The sequence below is a fragment of the Antedon bifida genome, chromosome 7 (genome assembly GCF_963402885.1).
Source record: "Antedon bifida chromosome 7, ecAntBifi1.1, whole genome shotgun sequence".
Classification (NCBI taxonomy): Eukaryota; Metazoa; Echinodermata; class Crinoidea; order Comatulida; family Antedonidae; genus Antedon; species Antedon bifida.
This window is the reverse complement of record NC_136232.1, coordinates 9,786,866-9,806,110: the sequence shown is the minus strand read 5'-3', so window position 1 is coordinate 9,806,110 and position 19,245 is coordinate 9,786,866. Positions and strand designations below refer to the sequence as shown.

At 34.5% G+C, this 19,245-nt stretch overlaps 2 protein-coding genes across 3 annotated transcripts; one reads left to right on the top strand and one right to left on the bottom strand.

Moving 5' to 3' along the window:
• Positions 1 to 848: 848 nt before the first annotated feature.
• On the bottom strand, positions 849 to 12,130 carry LOC144848006 (sialate:O-sulfotransferase 2-like). The gene is made up of 7 exons (XM_078704662.1): positions 12,101 to 12,130; positions 10,074 to 10,243; positions 4,183 to 4,352; positions 3,514 to 3,700; positions 2,901 to 3,077; positions 2,042 to 2,251; positions 849 to 1,321 (listed from the first exon to the last, which is right to left on the bottom strand). The coding sequence occupies exons 1-7, from the start codon at positions 12,118 to 12,120 to the stop codon at positions 939 to 941; spliced, it is 1,317 nt and encodes a 438-aa protein (XP_078560788.1). The 5' UTR covers positions 12,121 to 12,130; the 3' UTR covers positions 849 to 938.
• Positions 12,131 to 13,033: 903 nt separating this feature from the next.
• LOC144847979 (uncharacterized) lies at positions 13,034 to 17,272 on the top strand. 2 transcript variants are annotated; one of them, XM_078704618.1, is made up of 7 exons: positions 13,034 to 13,163; positions 13,770 to 14,146; positions 14,447 to 14,539; positions 15,064 to 15,510; positions 15,700 to 15,762; positions 16,195 to 16,280; positions 16,950 to 17,272. In XM_078704618.1, the coding sequence occupies exons 2-7, from the start codon at positions 13,786 to 13,788 to the stop codon at positions 17,109 to 17,111; spliced, it is 1,212 nt and encodes a 403-aa protein (XP_078560744.1). In that variant the 5' UTR covers positions 13,034 to 13,163; positions 13,770 to 13,785; the 3' UTR covers positions 17,112 to 17,272. The 2 variants fall into 2 exon arrangements, with proteins under 2 accessions (XP_078560744.1, XP_078560743.1); XM_078704617.1 differs by having other exon boundaries at positions 16,189 to 16,280.
• The last annotated feature ends 1,973 nt before the right edge of the window (positions 17,273 to 19,245 follow it).

Sequence of the window (19,245 nt, the reverse complement as noted above, 5' to 3'; positions counted from 1 at the left end):
GAGGGAGGTAGATAAGTGAAGGTCGAATGTCATCTGGGTGAAAGCGAGGCGGCGTGTGTTCCTGGGTGATTTTTGTTGATCGGTTGTATCGAAAAAATAGTTAAATATTGGGTTTCTAAGTTGATTAACGACTTTTTCAACATATTAAAGGTATGATTAATTATAAATTAGTTATTTTGAGTGTCTTTATAGAAAGAATATGATAATATATCTTATATTTTATACGTTATGTTAGTGCTTGATACAAACTTGGATAATATATATTATACTGTGGAAAGACGAAAATGATGGAAAGAAAAAGGTAAGCTCAATGTGGAAGTTCTTCTGACCCATCTTCTAAATGGTTGTTCAATAATGTTTAGGAACAATATTGTGGTTGTTGTGTATGTCTATCACTTGGGTATGTTGTGTTCGTCTCTGTCTATTCTATTTAGGAATTGCACACGAACTAACCATTATCATGATTCAGTATACAGTATGTAGTGTGGGGCAGTGTGTTGGACGTTGAATTACTGATCGTGAGATCGTGGTTCGAATCCAACGCATGTATCTTTAGGCAAGACACTTTACTTACATATGCCTCTCTCCATCCAGGTGTATAAAATAGGCCTCGGTACCCGGTTAGATCAAGACACAACTTTGCGCTGATTACTATAGCTGCATAATTATGGGAGTATGTTTCCGTACGTGTCCGATCCACACAAAATGACCGGGTAATAATGTGCAGCGCATTGAGAGTTTACTTATATGCGCTAAATAAGAATGAACTGTTATTATTATGTACAGTAGCGTACAGGGTCTATTTTACATTGGTGGTAAATATACGTAACGAAGATTCTTTTTCGCAGCAACAGTCGTTTACAAAAAAAAATTAAAACCGATGTAATTAAAACGGCCAGGTTTTCTTGACAAATTCTATCTGTACTCAATGTTCATACTTAAAATACAGTCACTGAATAGGCAGGTAATGGCGTAAGACCTTTGATATTGAGTGTGGCATTAACCATCTCAATATTTCTATCTATCAGTTCTTGTTGGCTATCACTAAATGGATTGTTGGTCAAATATACTCTGGTTTTGCGAAAATAGTTTCCAAGTGATAGGCCCGTCGATTTTGAGGACGGATGTTCCTGTATTGCACATTTTATTCTGTTGTCTGTAGTGAATACATTTAAGAAATCCATCATTCTGTGTATTTCTTTAAATGTGTTGTCTTCGAGTTCCTCATAGTGCACTACAAGTATTTTAGGAGTGTTGTTAATCCAATTGAGGGCAGTGTCTCGCCAATCATTAATCTGAACATCAACGAAAGCATTCCAATCTGTAAGAATAATAATAGCTAATACTGTATTACACATATTTTAATGATAATCCGAGAACGGATACATGTCTCGGTTCCAGACGGAGTTTTGCCTTAATATTACTGTAGTACTAAAGATAAATATTTTTGCACATATGGCGTTTCATACGTATACTACTAGAGCTATATTTCAGACAAACATCGAAAAGCCTCAAAACAACTACAGACCTGGGGCAAGTCTAAGGTACATGATGCATGTTGTCTTTGTCCGTCAAGTCCGTTTACCATTAGGTCCCAACAATGTACAACCAACCTCACATTTATCTACTTGTCTTTTACATGACACGGACAACATTTTCAATATCACAATATTGATTTTAAAAGTTTATCAGTACAAGTACAAAACATGATTATCATTAAAATACTTTTTCTTTTGGTACGGTCCGTCAGTTTAAATTCAATTTGACCAGTTGACGCACCATTCACTTTTAAGCTAGGTTCCCACTAGAGACGCAACGCAATGTAAGTGATTTGACCAATGACGAGCGATGGATTATTCCAACAGTTGCTTGTCATTGGTCAACAGGCTTGCTTGCTTGCGTTGCGTCCAGGTGGGTGCCGAGCTTCACTGTGTTACAATAATAAATACAGTAACACGTAGTGCACAATATTTATTTATTATATAATATACTGTTTTCTCAACCCAATACACGCGTAAATAGTAAGTGATGTGTAACGTACCTTCGGATTTAAAGTATTTTAAAACTGCTGTCAAATTTTTGTTTTTAACGATCATTAATCGTCTGAATACTTCAGCTACTAACGTACGATAGGGATTCCGAATCAACAATATTGCCCCCTTGAATTCCTTGATATCTTGTACCTTGTGCGAATGTGATTTTATACATATAGTCCTCTGTAACTTGTAGTTAATATTTCCACCTAAAAATACTATATTTAAACAAAAAAATTTTTTTTTAAACTGAGGTTCTACAAGACGGCGATTTACTATTCATAAAAATGTTGGCACACGCGGCGTGTCATACCTATACTTGCTTGAATCGCCTTTTAAAAAAATAATATAAACTCCCGCTAGCGGCGCTACATCTTAGGACAAATGTGTTGTAAATGTTTGTAAAAATGGTATTTTTCGTAGACTGTCATCTGCTTATAATAGTTGCGTTGTTGAAAATTGTGAATTAGATATTTTTTTATTGTAGTTTTTCTAAGTTTAAATGTCTGATACATAAGTTGGTTAGATAATTTTAAATAATTTTCAATTGTAAATTATTTTATTAATGTTTAAATATGATTCTAATTGTTATATAGTTCTTATATATATATATATATATATATATATATATATATATATGTATATTTCATCCTGTAATTGGTGTTTACACTGTTGGATGTACAATAAATAAAAAAAAAATAAAAAAAACAATAACAACAATTGATATTACGTTTCAAGACATAAGTTAAAATTAATGGTTTACAATCAATGAACTACATATCAATATACTAATCAAAACCAGAGGAAAATGTTTTCACTAATAGTCCTAATGATTAGATAATTTGACTTAATATTTTGTAAACAAACCTTTCTTGGAAATCGCCACTTTCATTTCATGTCTCCACATAGTGCTACCAGTTCGGATGCCTGAGGCTTTTTCAATGAGTTGTCTGGTCCACGTGTTGCCCGATCTAGGGTAACTTGCTAGTGCCACGAGGGGCAAACTTCCCTTAGGTTTCAACTTCACATCGACACATCGCTGATCTAAACATAAAAGTATTTTTGTTGGTGGGAATCACATAATATATAATTATTTGTGAAATTAATTTGTTATTAAAGCATGCAAAATTACCTTTAAAAAAGGAAAAAAATTCCAGCCAGTTTCCAGTTTAACTGTTTAGTGGGTGAATTACGAATTATATTCACAATTCTATTTATTATTATGCTTTGGATCTATAACTTTATTTCCAAAATTTATAAAATTACCACAACCTGTGGGTTAAAAAGTCTATAAAGTATACAATAATAAAAGAGATTAAATCAAAATAACAAATGCCAGTTATTTCTGTTGCTTTTAAAGTCAAAAAGAAGCATTCACAACGAGTTTGGCACTACAAGAATAATCGAACCGGAAAGACAAAACTCAAAAGTGTATTAAAACTGTTATTGTACTAATTCTAAATATAATAAATGTACTAACCTGGAACACTTGTGCGATAGATAGATAAATAGTGTTTGCCACCACAACTGTAATGCGCCTCACCACCACAAGGTGTGTCACAAAATCTGCTATCTTGGTAATCTCCTAAATATAGTTCGCTGTCTTTATCTTGGATGTTACCACATAGACACTGGGTTCCTCTTCCCAGTGCAGTATATGTATACCCCTAAAAACAAAAGTTTACTTATAATATTGAATACAATTTTATTATTCATTATATGTTTTGGATCTACGGCCGGCTTGGAAAACGCAACTCAAGGACGTACGCGCAACGCGAGTTGACCAATGACGGGTCACTGTTCGAATAATCCATCGCTTGTGATTAGTAAAATCATTTACGTTTGCGTTACGTCCTTGCGTTGCGTCGCTAGTGGGAACCAAGCTTTACGCTGACGATATACAGCGACGTAAGCGCACCGATGATCAGCCGAACTGTGGTTGTGTTGTTGCGTCCAACTGGGAACGAAGTATGACTGTAACACCAATGTTTTCGAAATGACACATTAATTAATATCGAGGCGGTTTTATTCTCTTCGATTTTTTTTTCAAGTTACTCTGCCTAGGCAGCTAAGCTCCTTGATTTATATTATATTCTGCAATAACAATTCACACTCAGAGTGTAAATATTGAAGAATGTACCGTACTCACTCGATCAATGCATAATGATAGACAATGAATAACGGTCATTCCTTGGCTTTCCTCAACTATACCGCCAGTTATTGCAGACAGTAACTTGGCATCAGATGGTCGTGGCACGCATGCGCGGTACACTCCAGGACTGTCGATGTCCGTGAATGACATCCATGTTTTACCAGTAACTTTATTGAAGAAAAAAGTATAGAAAATTTATGTAAATTTGATAACATATATAGGTAAAATACAGCGTGAAATTATTTTTAACTCTTTACTCACGGTAAAATATATGAAGGTACACAAATAATTTGTTTCGAGTATGATACTTAGTTCTAGATTGTGCTTCGACTTAATATTAGTAAAAGGTTTTTTGGCACATATGGCGTTTCATATGTACGATACTTGATTTCCATAAAATCTAAACGCCGACTAGGCCTATATAAAACCAGGCAAGAGTGAAATTATACAAATCAAAACAATGACAAAGAAAATGGCTTATGATTCAAAGTAATGGAAAAAGCGTCCAAGGGCGCTGACTTTACAGTAACCACTCTTGACTATCCACGGTGTAGAAGTCATGTGGGGAGCGATCTTTCGTGGTCGCTGCTCCAAAATTGTGGAACTCTTTGCCTTTTAGACCGGCAGCCCAGAGACATTTCGTTAGATGAGCTAGGTACCAATATCTGACTATTTAAGTGTGTTGGGGGTCACTTGAAGTCAATGAAAATGGGAGTCTGCCGGGTACCCCTTGCTGCGTCTAGACCCCGAAATGTGCTAACAAATCGGCACCGGTTAGATGAGAGAGATACCACCTAATTTTACCACCACGGGATGCCCATTGGCATCCTTATACCAGTATCACAAACGACAGACTTTTTGTCTGCTGCAATAGGCCCGCCAGACCCCCCGAGGGAGGGCCTAAAATGGGGCTAGCATAGATGAGTGAGGTACCACTCAAAATTAATGCCAAATGAACAAGTTGTGTTCATACAATACGAAATGGATAACAACAGACTAATTGTCTGCTGCACCGCAAGTGCCAGACTCCCTAAAGTTAGACTAGATACCCCCCCCCCTTCCCCCAACTAGCCCAGCCTAGATATTGTAGATACCACCAGCAACCAATTTTATATGATTTAGCACAATGTAAGCAATACCAAATGACCTATTACAGACTATCTGTACACTGCCTTGGCCCTGGCAGACCCCTCTAAAGTTAGACTAGAGATCCCCCTTTCCCCAACTAGCCCAGCTTAGATATTGTAGATACCACCAGCAACCAATGTTATATGATTTAGCACATTGTAAGCAATACCAAATGACCTATTACAGACTATCTGTACACTGCCTTGGCCCTGGCAGACTCCTCTAAAGTTCGACTAGAGACCCCATTTACCCCAAGTATAGCCTACCTTAGATATTGTAGATACCACCAGCAGCAAAAAAAAAACCCAAAACAACATGTTTAATTGAATAAAGTTTAACTTTAATCGAACTAACACAAAACAATTGAAAATATATCCCATCAATGACGATAAAATGACCATTACCATTCTAAAGGGAAAAATAGTTTAAGAGTTTCACTTAAAACTTATATAAGCCAAATAATAAAAACTTTTCAACGTATGATATGGTTGGAATCTACCTAAAACATATTTTACTGACTAAACGCTGTAGTTTTACAGAAATAGGCCTACTGCACATACAATTTTAAGTAAAATCTGTTGCCCAATGCTTTTTAGAAGAGTATAGTAATAATTTGTAACATAATGTGGTAATTACTATTAACATTTAAACATAATTCTGACCAAACCCAGTAGTATTAAATAAATAACCTAATCAAAGTTTTCTTTTTATTTAAATATTTCCTTGTTATATTATATTATATATAATGTAACTGTAAAACTGTAGGCCTAGTTGTAGCCAAATTAGAAGAGTATATTAATATATTTTCAACAAGTACTGTAGCCCAATGCTTATTATAAAAGATTATACTAATTTTTTTATCAGTTTTTATCAGTTTAATAGATCAGTACTACATAACTAGCCCAATGCTTATAAGAGTATATTAATCATTATTTTGAACAAAGTTTGTGTATTAAATAAATAACTTTTACAATAAACTGGTTTCCAGAATCGGCATTACCCAAAAACCTTTTTGAAGATGTACCTGTGAGCGTTAGCGAAACCAACGAAGATGATATAAGTTCTGGGCCGGAATGGAGCGATGACACTGACAGTGAACTTGAGATGTTCTGTTTTTAGAAATTAGAAATTTACATACATACATAATTCATAGTTCTCCCGTTATACCGTTTTTATGGTTTTTATTTAATATAAATGTTTATATGTCCATGTCAATACAATTATCCAACTCTCACTAATGCAGCAAGGGCTACAATATAATATTTACTATAACATATACGTTTACATAGTAATATCCAGTATTTTGAGAGAGAAAAAAAATATATTAAACACAATAATTATATTTTAAATACTTTTAATACTTTTAGCCGAGTTTGGCCAGTAATATGTACATCTAAACATATGTTATTGTTAATAGTAGATTCCATTATAAAAATATTAAATATACTATTTTAATCAGCATTGGGTTACAGTACTTTTATTGTAAAAGTTATTTATTTAATACACAAACTTTGTTCAAAATAATGATTAATATACTCTTCTAATAAGCATTGGGCTAGTTATGTAGTACTGATCTATTAAAAAGGTACACAAAATTAGTATAATCTTTTATGATAAGCATTGTGCTACAGTACTTGTTGAAAATATAGTAATATACTCTTCTAATTAAGAATTTGGCTACAACTACTGTTTTTTACTTACAAATTGTATAAGGTTGCCCGAGAGTAGCTCTGCTAACTTCTGGCTGTTTTACTTTCATCGTTTTGATTTAACTTTTCGCGCTTTTTTTTTGTATCCATTGAGATCCAGCCACTGATACCCACAGTATTGTCACTTTTCAGTAATTTGCCTTTGGATTTATATATATATAAAACAAAGAAATATTTAAATAAAAAGAAAACTTTCATTGTAAAGGTTATTTATTTAATACTACTTGGTTTGGTCAGAATTATGTTTAAATGTTAATAGTACATAATAACCACATTATGTTACAAATTATTATTATACTCTTCTAAAAAGCATTGGGCAAAACTTTCATTGTAAAGGTTATTTATTTAATACTACTGGGTTTGGTCAGAATTATGTTTAAATGTTAATTATATAGTACATAATAACCACATTATGTTACAAATTATTATTATACTCTTCTAAAAAGCATTGGGCAACAGATCGTTTTTTTACTTAAAATTGTACAGTACTACAGTAGGCCTATAAATAGTTCAGTATGTTGTACTGTCCCTAGAAAAAAGGTATTTAAAGTTATTTCTGTAAAACTACAGCGTTTAGTCAGTAAAATATGTTTTAGGTAGATTCCAACAATCTCATGCATTGAAAAGTATTTATTATTTGGCTTATATAAGTTTTAAGTGAAACTCTTAAACTATTTTCCCTTTAGAATGGTAATGGTCATTTTATCGTCATTAATGGGATATATTTTCAATTGTTTGGTGTTAGTTCGTTGTTTTGTGGGGTTTTTTGCTGCTGGTGGTATCTACACTATCTAAGGTAGGCTATACTTGGGGTAAATGGGGTCTCTAGTCGAACTTTAGAGGGGTCTGCCAGGGCCAAGGCCAGGGCACATAACATATAACATAACATATTTCACATAATATAACACATAACATTCATGATAAATGGCACCTCTAATTGGCCGGAAAAACACTCTCATGCAGCATGCTACCATTGAACAAAACGATCGTACTTTTTATCATTGTTGAATGTTTTGATATTAGCCTAATTGTTAAAACGACCTTCACAACCAAAATATTTCTTTGTATTTTAAATGGAACGCTATAAAAATAATCCTCTGCTTCATCAGAGCATGAATACCTAATAACCAGACAAGAACGTATCTTTATTACGTTTTACTATCAATCCATTTTCATATCACGCAATCCATTTTTCAACAATATAGTAGTATAACAATAACATTTTGATTGAATAGTGAGGGATTAGTTACAGTTTGACTTTGAATAAACCATTGGTAATTTACTGAAAATCCAAAATGAATTTGTGTTATAATACAAACAATATTATTCAATCAAAGAAACGCTCTACTACACATGAGAAATAGATGTCGGTCGATAAACTTCTGACGACGACTAAAACAACGACAATCAGCTAAATGTTAGTGATTTTATTTCATCTCTGGCTTGTTACATTTTTCATGACACATTACCGGACTTCCCCCTCCTCTCGCAATGAACTACAGTACAGATCTTCCCTATCTAGGCTTGTGTATGTAGCATACTACGCTATTCACAAATTACCCACGCATAGCAGTGTTACTAGAGCCATCACAGATTACCTCTAATGGATCAATCATTCACACATGAATTCAAAAATTCATCGACAAACGAAATATAGCCTATATTCATTCCTTTTCAATATTAGGCATATTGCCAAGGCTAATAATCGATTTGTCCATAATTATTGTGTTTTGCCGGGGGTTTTTCATAATCTAAGGGCAATTTAGGCCAAATCATAATTGTCCGTATAGTTTTGTATTTCCGATGCGTGTAGTACCCTATTTATCTTCATTTCCGTACGTTCGTAAATATTAGGCCGAATTTCCGTAGTAATTCCGAAATTTGAAGTTCGCTGTAAAGGGGGGTTCGCCCGAACCTTAAACCCCCCTCTGACTACGGGCCTGAAGGCAGTGTACAGATAGTCTGTAATAGGTCATTTGGTATTGCTTACAATGTGCTAAATCATATAACATTAGTTGCTGGTGGTATCTACAATATCTAAGCTGGGCTAGTTGGGGGAAGGGGGGTCTCTAGTCTAACTTTAGGGTGTCTGGTACTTGCGGTGCAGCAGACAATTAGTCTGTTGTTATCCATTTAGTATTGTATGAACACAACTTGTTCATTTGGCATTAATTTTGAGTGGTACCTCACTCATCTATGCTAGCCCCATTTTAGGCCCTCCCTCGGGGGGTCTGGCGGGCCTATTGCAGCAGACAAAAAGTCTGTCGTTTGTGATACTGGTATAAGGATGCCAATGGGCATCCCATGGTGGTAAAATTAGGTGGTATCTCTCTCATCTAACCTGTGCCGATTTTTTAGCACCTTTCGGAGTCCCCTCGGTCTAGACGCAGCAGGGGGTACCCGGCAGACTCCCATTTTCATTGACTTCAAGTGACCCCCAACACACTTAAATAGTCAGATATTGGTACCTAGCTCATCTAACCAAATGTCTCTGGGCTGCCTGTCTATTTGGTGATTCGTGAGTCTCCCTCCGTTTCGATCTTCAAAGCTCACTTCGAAGACTCACTTGTTTCGTTCTGTGTGAATTCATTATTTTTTCATATACATTTTATTCATTTTGTTGTTTGTTAGGCAGGATAGTCAGGTGCTCATCACTATGACACTTTGTGAATAAAAATAGCTAGCTTGTCTTGAAATATTAGTGAAACAGTGTGGTGATGTGAGATTCCGTTTTCGGACATTTTTCTGTTGTCTTGGTAAATTTATTCGGTTTTCTTAGGCTATTTCGTGGTTTATTTTACATCAACATTTTCATTTTTACACTTGTGCTAACAGCGCATAGAGACTATTTGTATTTTGCGCTATATAAATTTAAAACCATTAACCATTAATGGGGCCTAGTGTATAGTTGTGGTCTTTACTATCCATTTATTTCCGTGAGTCAATTCGGTCCCTCAAATTCGTTACTAATTCGGTTCTGAAGGAAAATAAGGCAAAACATTCCTTCCTCTAAATCTATCAACTAAAGACAAGATTAGAATATTAACTCACATTCAATAATTCCAGTGTGGTTTTTTGATGGATAAAATGTGTGTTTTGTATTAATTTTTGATGACCGAATGTGTTGAAGATTACGTGAAAACAACGCTAACTTAGAAATAATTCGTATTGATATTCCAAGAAGAACAAGTAATGCAAATACCCGCAGTCGACGATGTGGTCTGTAAAACAAAACATAATTCAATCAATTCATATAGTATTTGTGTATCATTACTCTACACGAGGCCTATGTTTGCATTCGAACTCCTGGTCAAGTAGGCCTAGGCAGACTATTATTAGGTAGACAAAACTACGGAGACCCAAGAGTTTAGGCAGATGTTATTAGTAGTCGAGTGGCAATGCCACTGCAAACATCCGTATTTATTTATTGCGTTATAAAAACATACATAAAACGCAAGAGAAGCGCTATAAGTATTTAGATGATATAAAAAATAAATAACAAATATGGACAGCACACATAAAATCAAACATCAAAACACAATACAATACAAACATAAAAATGCATACAATACAGACGATGTTGAGAACCTGATGCACATACTGTATAGCCAAAGTTCAGGGCTCTCGGATGATGAATGAGTGCCCTACGATGTCAGCTCGAGAAAGGTATCATTGAGGAAGACAACTTTGTATGCAATTACCAATACGGTAAATATTCACTCTTTAAGTAGTAGCTCAGCAGCACACAAAAATCACAACACAATAAAATACAAACATAAAAATTCTATTAAAATAGATAGCCAAAGTTCAGCGCTCTCGACTGACGAATAAGTGCCCTACGATGTCAACACGATAACATTGTACTTTTTTTTATTTAGGCAGCCCTTCACAAGTTTTCGCTTTTTGGGTTTTGCAGCTCTTATTTATAATTAATTAATCACAAACTTTGTACAGAAAAATAGAGAGAAAAAAGTAGAGAAACAAATGTTATAATGTATGTATGTGTGTAAGCTACCCTTAAGGAAAAACACTTTGTATGTAAAGTATTCAAAATTCAAATTATTGAATTTTTGATTTGATTGTTTTTGTAAGCGCATAAGAAACGATACAGAGGTATCGTCCGATTGTGTTAACTTGTGTGTTGCTTTTTAAACCGTTACTTCTGCTATAAGTGTACCGGTTGAATAGAAAAATATAAGAAAATTCACGAAAAAAGAGGTAATGTGGATAGAGTTATAAAGAAATATGAACATTTTGAATTTACAAGATTTGAAATGTCATACCATGGAGGTTATGCCACTGATGAAGTTGATCAAATTGTAAGTGATAAAAAACATTAGAAAATAACAAAAATGTGATAATAATGAAAATAATATGAACTAGAGGGTACTCCGAGAGTACAAACCGCCGCCTACTGTAAAATTCCCCTACATAAAATGTCCCCGGAAAATATATATATATTTGTTCACATTTTTTTTAATTAGTTCTAAATGTAAATAGACTAACTGCACACTACAAAGTTGTGGATGAGAATTTGGTGTAATGGTTATGTATCCAGCCTCTCACAGTTGAGATCGCAGGTTCAAGTCCCGCTGAGATTTTTTTTTTTTTTTTTATTTTTTTTTTTTTTTTTTGTGGACCTTGATCTTTGACCCTGACCCTTCAAAATTTAACCACAATTATATGATGAGTCATTGATCATTGTGGCTAAGTTTGGTGAGAATCGGATAAAAACTGTGGTCTCTAGGCAGTAAAATAGTTTTTTGTTAGTTGTGACCTTGACCTATGACCTTTTCCCCTCAAATTCCAACTCGTCCGAGCTTTTGAGGCATAGATCATTGTGTCCAAATTTGGTGAGAATCGGATAAAACCTGTGGCCTCCAGGCTGTTCACAGACACACACACAAACGCACACACACACATACACACGCACGCACACACAAAATACAGGGGTGAAAACATAACCTCCTTGGCGGAGAGGAGGTAATAATGATAATGTGAATACAAGAGTGGTGTTTACGCCACAAAAGAGAAAAAAAGTACACAATATTATATTATTCAGAAAATGTTATACTTACCTAATGCTAGACACCTTCATCGTAGGTCTATAAACGCGTTATGTCGAGTAAGTACAAGTAACAATTTAAAGAGCTTAAGATAAGTATTTGGTTATTCCTTTGTGGCCTTCGGTTATACTCTTTGCTCATAAAAGAAAAAGTCACAATGCGGTTTGTTTTCCACGTTGGTAGAAATTAGTGGCCCATGCAAGATTAAAAACGCTGAATTAAAATAGATCATCGATTATACGGAAAATATTCACTCTGCACCAATTCAAGTATCATCTCATCGGTAAGGCAAACTTCGTGTGGAAGATGATGATGAAACAATTATCGCGCGTCAGACAGTAAGTTTGTATCAGATGGTGGTGGCACGCATGCGCGAGTTTAAACTCTCCACAGGAATATGTCCGTGAACGACTGAATTTTGATGTCAATTGGTTTTGATAAAAAAAAAAAAGATTAAATATAATACATTTGCAAAGATCCAGTTAATCACATACTGTAGTACACTTTCTTAAATTATGTGTTAACTAATGAAACAATGACAAGAACGAATTTCCGATTTAAAGCTAATACAGGGCTCTTTATTGTGTCATTTTTGTTTACCAACCCAGTTCTGCTGTAAAACACAGGTTATTTACTCCTCTTCTAATTAAGCACACGAAAAAATAAAAGCGTTAATAATATTGTAGGATCATTTTTTAGGAGTGGACCTTGTCTAAAAACCTTAATTCTTTTCTTAGCAATGGTATCGTTTTGAAAGTCAGTAAGGAAAGGAGTATGGTAATTTGTAAATTTAAACAAAACAGGAAATAGGCATGGGCCTAGGGCAAAAATAAGAACTGAAAGAGGTGCATCCAAACATATTACAGCCAATCGATAATATATAAACTCTGTGCATCGGAAAAGTTGGAAGTAAACCGAAGCGGTAGAGGGAGGTAGATAAGTGAAGGTCGAATGTCATCTGGGTGAAAGCGAGGCGGCGTGTGTTCCTGGGTGATTTTTGTTGATCGGTTGTATCGAAAAAATAGTTAAATATTGGGTTTCTAAGTTGATTAACGACTTTTTCAACATATTAAAGGTATGATTAATTATAAATTAGTTATTTTGTGTGTATTTACTAAGTTAAATTAGGAGTATAATACCTTCTAATGGACTGTATTCAGATAAGAACATGAATGTTTTTATTTCAATTTATAATGCAAAGCAGACAACAAGACAGTGCCATCACACGTTTCTGTCCGCGAAACCGGGACGTTTGAGGCAGGCATTTTTTATATGATTATGAGCCTAGCTACCTAGACTAGGCCTAGCCTATGAAATTATCTAGCTAAACAGTATGCAGTTTGTAATGTATTCTACAATTACATGTTTAGTTTGTCTAAAGATAAACATAATTTTTATAATAAATATTAATAATTAAAAATGAATGTTATGTATGTAGGCCCTTCTTGCCTAGCTAGAGAGGCCTACCTAGGCCTTTTTTTACTTGCTAGTTTGATGATGTTGGGTCGTTAAAAAGCTTTTGTTTTGTAGGTCTAGATAGAATAGGCAGTCTGAGGCTACGCCAAACCACATGAATAAAGGCCTATGGGTATTACATTGAGGGACTAGCTATATAAACCAAGCTACCTATCTATTGTTTAAACATACACTATGCCTGTTCTATTTCTAAATTTATTTTTAGGCCTATCTAAGCGGATATGCCTCGAAAATCGCCCCGTGAAGCATCGCAAAGCCCAGCATCAGGGTCACGTCGTAGCTCCAGAATCGCCTCGTTGGCTAAAGAAGAGGCCACACCACCTCGCTCTTCCAAGACTGTTGCCGAAACAACAAAATCCCCATCTGGTAGAACCCGTGTCAGGACCCCAGTCAAGTCACCTGCAAAAGCCAGCCCCAAAACACCAACATCACAAAAGAGGGGGCAAAAACGAAAATCGGAAGACAATGTAACGCCGACCAGTAAGAGAGGCAGAAGAAGTGCAAGAAATAAAGAAGAAGAGGTTAAAAAAGATGAGGAGGAAGATCAGGAAGGCACTGATGCTGGCCCCTCTGGAGATATAGGTTTGTCACTTACCTTTAGTTAAAATTAGTTAAAGCATAAAGATATTCAAATTGATTCTTATAGATATTCTTTATGCAGTAAAAGATGTGTGTGTAGTCATAACAAAATGATGCTTTATGCTACACACTCTTGGAATCATGGTTAAAACATTGACTCTTATTTCAATGGCCAAACACTGTCACTACCTAACCTTCTCAATGAGTACTTAGGCAGCATGGATTTAAGATATCCAATCTAGCTGTTTTATATGCAATGTTACTATGATATTGTTTAATAAAATGTCCTTTTTTATTAATCAGCTGATGGCGCAAAGGAAAGTGGAAAAGATGCACCTGCTGTAGAATCAGGAGGAGAGGAAGAAAAAATGGAAACAGAGGAGGAACACAAAGAAGGTAATAATCATTTCAAAAATAATTGAGTTGTAACTGATATTTTAGAATATCGTTGTGTTGTACTTGTTTCCATACTTGACATTCAGTGGTCGCAGAATCAGTTGCCTGAGGTCCCTTGGCAATTAGAAATTTACACAAGGCAACTAAACTAAAGCTCTATCTATCTACACTATCAAACTTTATGTGACAAAAAAAATGTGATGTGCCCATATATGGACATGATGATGTCATATCACTACCATATTTAAGCATATCACTGCCATATTTGGGCACATCACACTTTTTTTGTCAAACTAGTTTGATAGAGTAGACAGAGCTTTAAAAAGGTCTGTCTTGATGGACCTTTTCTTTTGACTAGAAATCTTAAAACTAGTTTAAACAATTTTATTTTTATTCTGCAAGCATTGAAATGATCACTACCATATATGGGCACATCACACTTTCTTTTGTCAAACTAGTTTGATAGTGTTATAGACAGAGCTTAACACTTTTACTATTTTTTTGTATAATGATTTTCTCATCAGCTCCCATTGAATGTCCATCAATAAAAATAACCCCACCAAGTGATGATGCCAAACCAGCAGTTGTTGAACAAGTGATGGACACATCTGATGTCGCAAAGAAGGACAAAGCACAAGAAACCAGTACAGTGCAAGAAATTGAGAAGCCTGCTGAATCAAGCCCTGCCAAGACTAGCCCAGCCAAGACTAGTCCTGCCAAGACTAGCCCAGCCAAGACTAGCCCTGCAAAAACTAGCCCTGTCAAGCCTAGCCCAGCGAAGACTAGCCCTGCAAAAACAAGCCCTGCAAAAACTAGCCCAGTCAAGTCTAGCACCGTTGAACCTGATTCTAAGGCTAACACTGAAGAGAAATCAACAGCAGTGAAAAGGGTTGTAGAATCCGCCAAGGAGGATACACCTGAAGAACCAAAAGATGGCGCTGTCAAAGAAGCTGTAAAAGAGGCAACACCAGGTATTCTGAACGTTGTAGTTCTCAAAGACCTTTAAAAATAGTTTAGAGAGAAGAATTCTGAACATAAGTTTCCTCACAAACAGAGGTTTATTGAGATTTTGTTTAGAAAGAAATCTAGTAGCATTGTTACAATAACAGACAGTTTTTAGTTTTAATAATTATTTTTTTCAAATTACTCTGTTTTTATAGTTGAGCCAGAACAAACAAAGGAAAAAACGGAGGTTAAGAAAGATGAACCTACTGTTACACCAGGTATATATTTTATTCTTTTTTTCCATTTTTGATGACAATATTATTGCATCACTGTCCAGGTTGCCTATAGTATTACTCTTTCACCTACACAGTGTGGCCAGTGATGGATACAAAATTATGGTAGTGGCAGCACAAAATTATGCTAGGTACAATTATGAACAAAATGGCACAAAAACAACATATCAGAGGGCGGTGTATGTTTTTGTTATGTACCATGGTAAAGATGCTTCATTATTGGGTTTTGAGATTATGCTAGATTTTCTAAAATTATGCCTAGCATAAATGCTAGATGGGTCAAAATTATGCTAGATAGCATAATTATGTTAGATTTGGCCACTTTGCATGACCTACAACTAATAAATGCTTGTTCATTTTGAATTTTACAATGGCGCCCTCTATAATTTGAATTCTTTTTTTTTTTCATAGTACCAGATCCAGCAGTATTAACTAATGAGACTAAAAACCCAGCAACTGGAGAAAGTACAGAAAATGATGTCAAAGCTGTACAGGAAACAAAAGTAAGTTTTAGTATCTACTTTAGGTACCGACTTGGTAGCTTTTATGTTTGCCATGTTTATGTGCAAGCAAATTCTATTAGAATTAAGCTCTGTTTACACTATCAAACTATTTTTACAAAATAAGTGTGATGTGCCCAATGGTAGTGATATAACATCATCATGTATATATGGGCACATCACATTTTTTTGTTACATAAAGTTTGATAGTGTAGACAGAGCTTTACAGTATGTTATTTATTAATATCAGAAAAAAGGCATGCATGATACTCTAATACTTTATTGGAAATCTTAAGCTCTGTCAATCAAACTAGTTTGACAAAAAAAAGTGTGATGTGCCCAAATATGGTAGTGAAACGTTTAAATACGGTAGTGATATGACATCATGTCCATATATGGGCGCATCACATTTTTTGTCACAGAGAGTTTGATAGTGTAGACAGTGCTTTGTTATTTATTAATATCAGAAAAAAAGGCATGCATAATACTGTAATAATGTAGCCTTATAAAGCTCTGTCTATACTATCAAACTTATTTGACAAAAAAAGTGTGATATGGCCAAATATCTTAGTGGTATGACATCACATGTTGTTGTCAAACTAGTATGATAGTGTAGACAGAGCTTTAGTTGGTATAATTATGATAACCAAACAATTATTTATAACATTGTAGGAACCTGAAGTAACAAATGGACAATCCGATGTGACGTCAGATGAAGTCAAAGAATCTCCAAAAACCGATACACTTGCGACACAGGAAGTAATCAAGGAATCGTCACCTCAAAAGGTCGACAGTCAGTCATCGCCAGGGGTCATAAGTGTCGGCACTAACTAATGAATGTCACTCAAGTATTGTCTCATTTTTCTTATTGTTTTACGATGATGATAAAAGTTTCAATAATATTTGTATAGTTGAATTGAATGAGATAATAGAGGTGTTTTTGCATGTTAAAGGAAAAACATTCATCTACAATAAAATTTTCAATTTAGATTAAATTCAAATTTTGGTATTATTTTGATTTGATTGCGATAAAATTAGTGCAACTGAACATTACAAAAACTAGCAGCTGAGGGCGGTGTACACTAACATTGTAAAACTACACATTTACTAATATTGTCTGGACCTAGCGCATCACCTAGGTGGTACAGACATGGCATATCGTGTAGGTATATACTTAGCATATCGCCTAGGCTCAGCCCTAGCGTATCGCCTAGGCTCAGCCCTAGCGTATCGCCTAGGCTCAGCCCTAGCGTATCGCCTAGGCTCAGCCCTAGCATATGGCCTAGGCTCAGCCCTAGCATATGGCCTAGGCTCAGCCCTAGCATATGGCCTAGGCTCAGCCCTAGCATATGGCTTAGGCTCAGCCCTAGCATATCGCCTATGCACAACCTTATATCGCACAGGCTCAGCCCTAGCATATTACATCACCTAGGCGGAGCCCAATCATATCGCCTATGCACAGCCCCAGCATTTAGGTTTATTGTCCATTGTACACTGTGCACATCAAATGTGTACTTTTCTAATGTTTTTCTTTAATGTTTGACATTGTTCTTCGGTAATGATACTTTAAAAAGGTGGTATGTATAAACAGTTGACATAGTGTTTGAACTCTGACCTGACCAGAACTGTTTTGTCATAAATTTAAAACACTGAAATAAAAAAAAAATTGTATACCTTAAATTTTACAGATTATTAAAAATCGTTTTTGTTTTTTAATTAATGATTGAGGACATTTAAATGAATATATATTTTTTTGAATATTCGCTATTATAGAATTTAATAGCATTAATTAGCCCAAACAAAGAACAGTAAGGATTTACAACTCAAAGAGATATGCATTATCTATGATTTTAGTTAAAGAGTAAACAACAACAATTTCAATACATTTAGAGGTTGTATACAAGACACTGACATCAAATTATTGTTTGGTTAAAAAAAAATCTTTGATTTTAAGACAATTTTTAAAATATTTTTTTTTTAGAAAAGCACACTGGTGATATAACACCTTGGTAAACATTTTTTTAAAGTTTTTTTTCTTTTTATCTAAATGTGAAATGGACAATCATTAAAAATCGATTGTTTTAATTACTTATACTCTTTCAAAGAGTCCTGTTTTATGGTGCTTATCCGGGAAAACCGATGTTTTCTAGACATTCTAATTTGTGCCTGATAGATCTGGGATTTTTTAAAAATCTAGAATATCTTATATCCCAATTGTCTTGGAAACTGATTCTGCTAAATTTACATAACTTTAATTTCTATCGTCTTTTAACTGCCTTATTACTTATTTTTGTAATGTGTATTTTATTTGAAAAAAAAATTAAATTAATATTTAATTTTATACATCTTCTTAGTTGAATTATGTATGCTAAGAAGTCTACTCTCCGTTATGGTGAACACAGTAATACCGTTGAATAAGTTTGGGTTAATACTGATAGTTGAATTATCATAAAGCTTGGTTGCCACTCACAAGCGACATTTTGTGATTGGTCAAATTTCATGAGGCGCGCTTACGTCATTGCGTTACGTCCCAAGTGGTAACCAAGCTACTAACCACATGATGGGCACGATTGCTCTGTTAACACTGTTAAATTAAGAGGTACTGTAGTAGGTAGGTAAGTTCTTTAAATACAATAAACCTTAGTCCTCAAAAACAAATTTTTATTTCATTTTTTCCACTTGAAAATATACCTCTTGGAAATTCTCAGGAATTAAAAAAATTCGTTGTTTAAAAAAATATTTTGAATCAAACTATAATGAGAGGTAAAAAAAATTTGTCAATAATTGAAAAAAAAATGATTACAAATCGATTCTTGAAATTTATTTTCATTAAAAAAATATAAATTAATTTAAAATTAAATATTGGTGTTACATTTATAAAGTTAAAAACTCAAGTTAAAAGAATGTTTAGGTAAATTTGTAAATAATATGTAATGACGTAGTTATATGTTCATGTAAAAGCTGTGGC

Bases quoted from the DNA above. Each gene is read 5' to 3' on its own strand.
- LOC144848006 (XM_078704662.1), bottom strand. From the start codon at position 12,120: ATGAAGGTGTCTAGCATTAG. The intron at 10,244-12,100 runs GTAAGTATAACA...TTTGTTTTACAG, and splicing joins ATGAAGGTGTCTAGCATTAG to ACCACATCGTCGACTGCGGG. The intron at 1,322-2,041 runs GTACGTTACACA...TTATTCTTACAG, and splicing joins AAAATACTTTAAATCCGAAG to ATTGGAATGCTTTCGTTGAT.
- LOC144847979 (XM_078704617.1), top strand. From the start codon at position 13,786: ATGCCTCGAAAATCGCCCCGTGAAGCATCGCAAAGCCCAGCATCAGGG. The intron at 14,540-15,063 runs GTAATAATCATT...TTTTCTCATCAG, and splicing joins AGAGGAGGAACACAAAGAAG to CTCCCATTGAATGTCCATCA. The intron at 15,511-15,699 runs GTATTCTGAACG...CTGTTTTTATAG, and splicing joins TGTAAAAGAGGCAACACCAG to TTGAGCCAGAACAAACAAAG.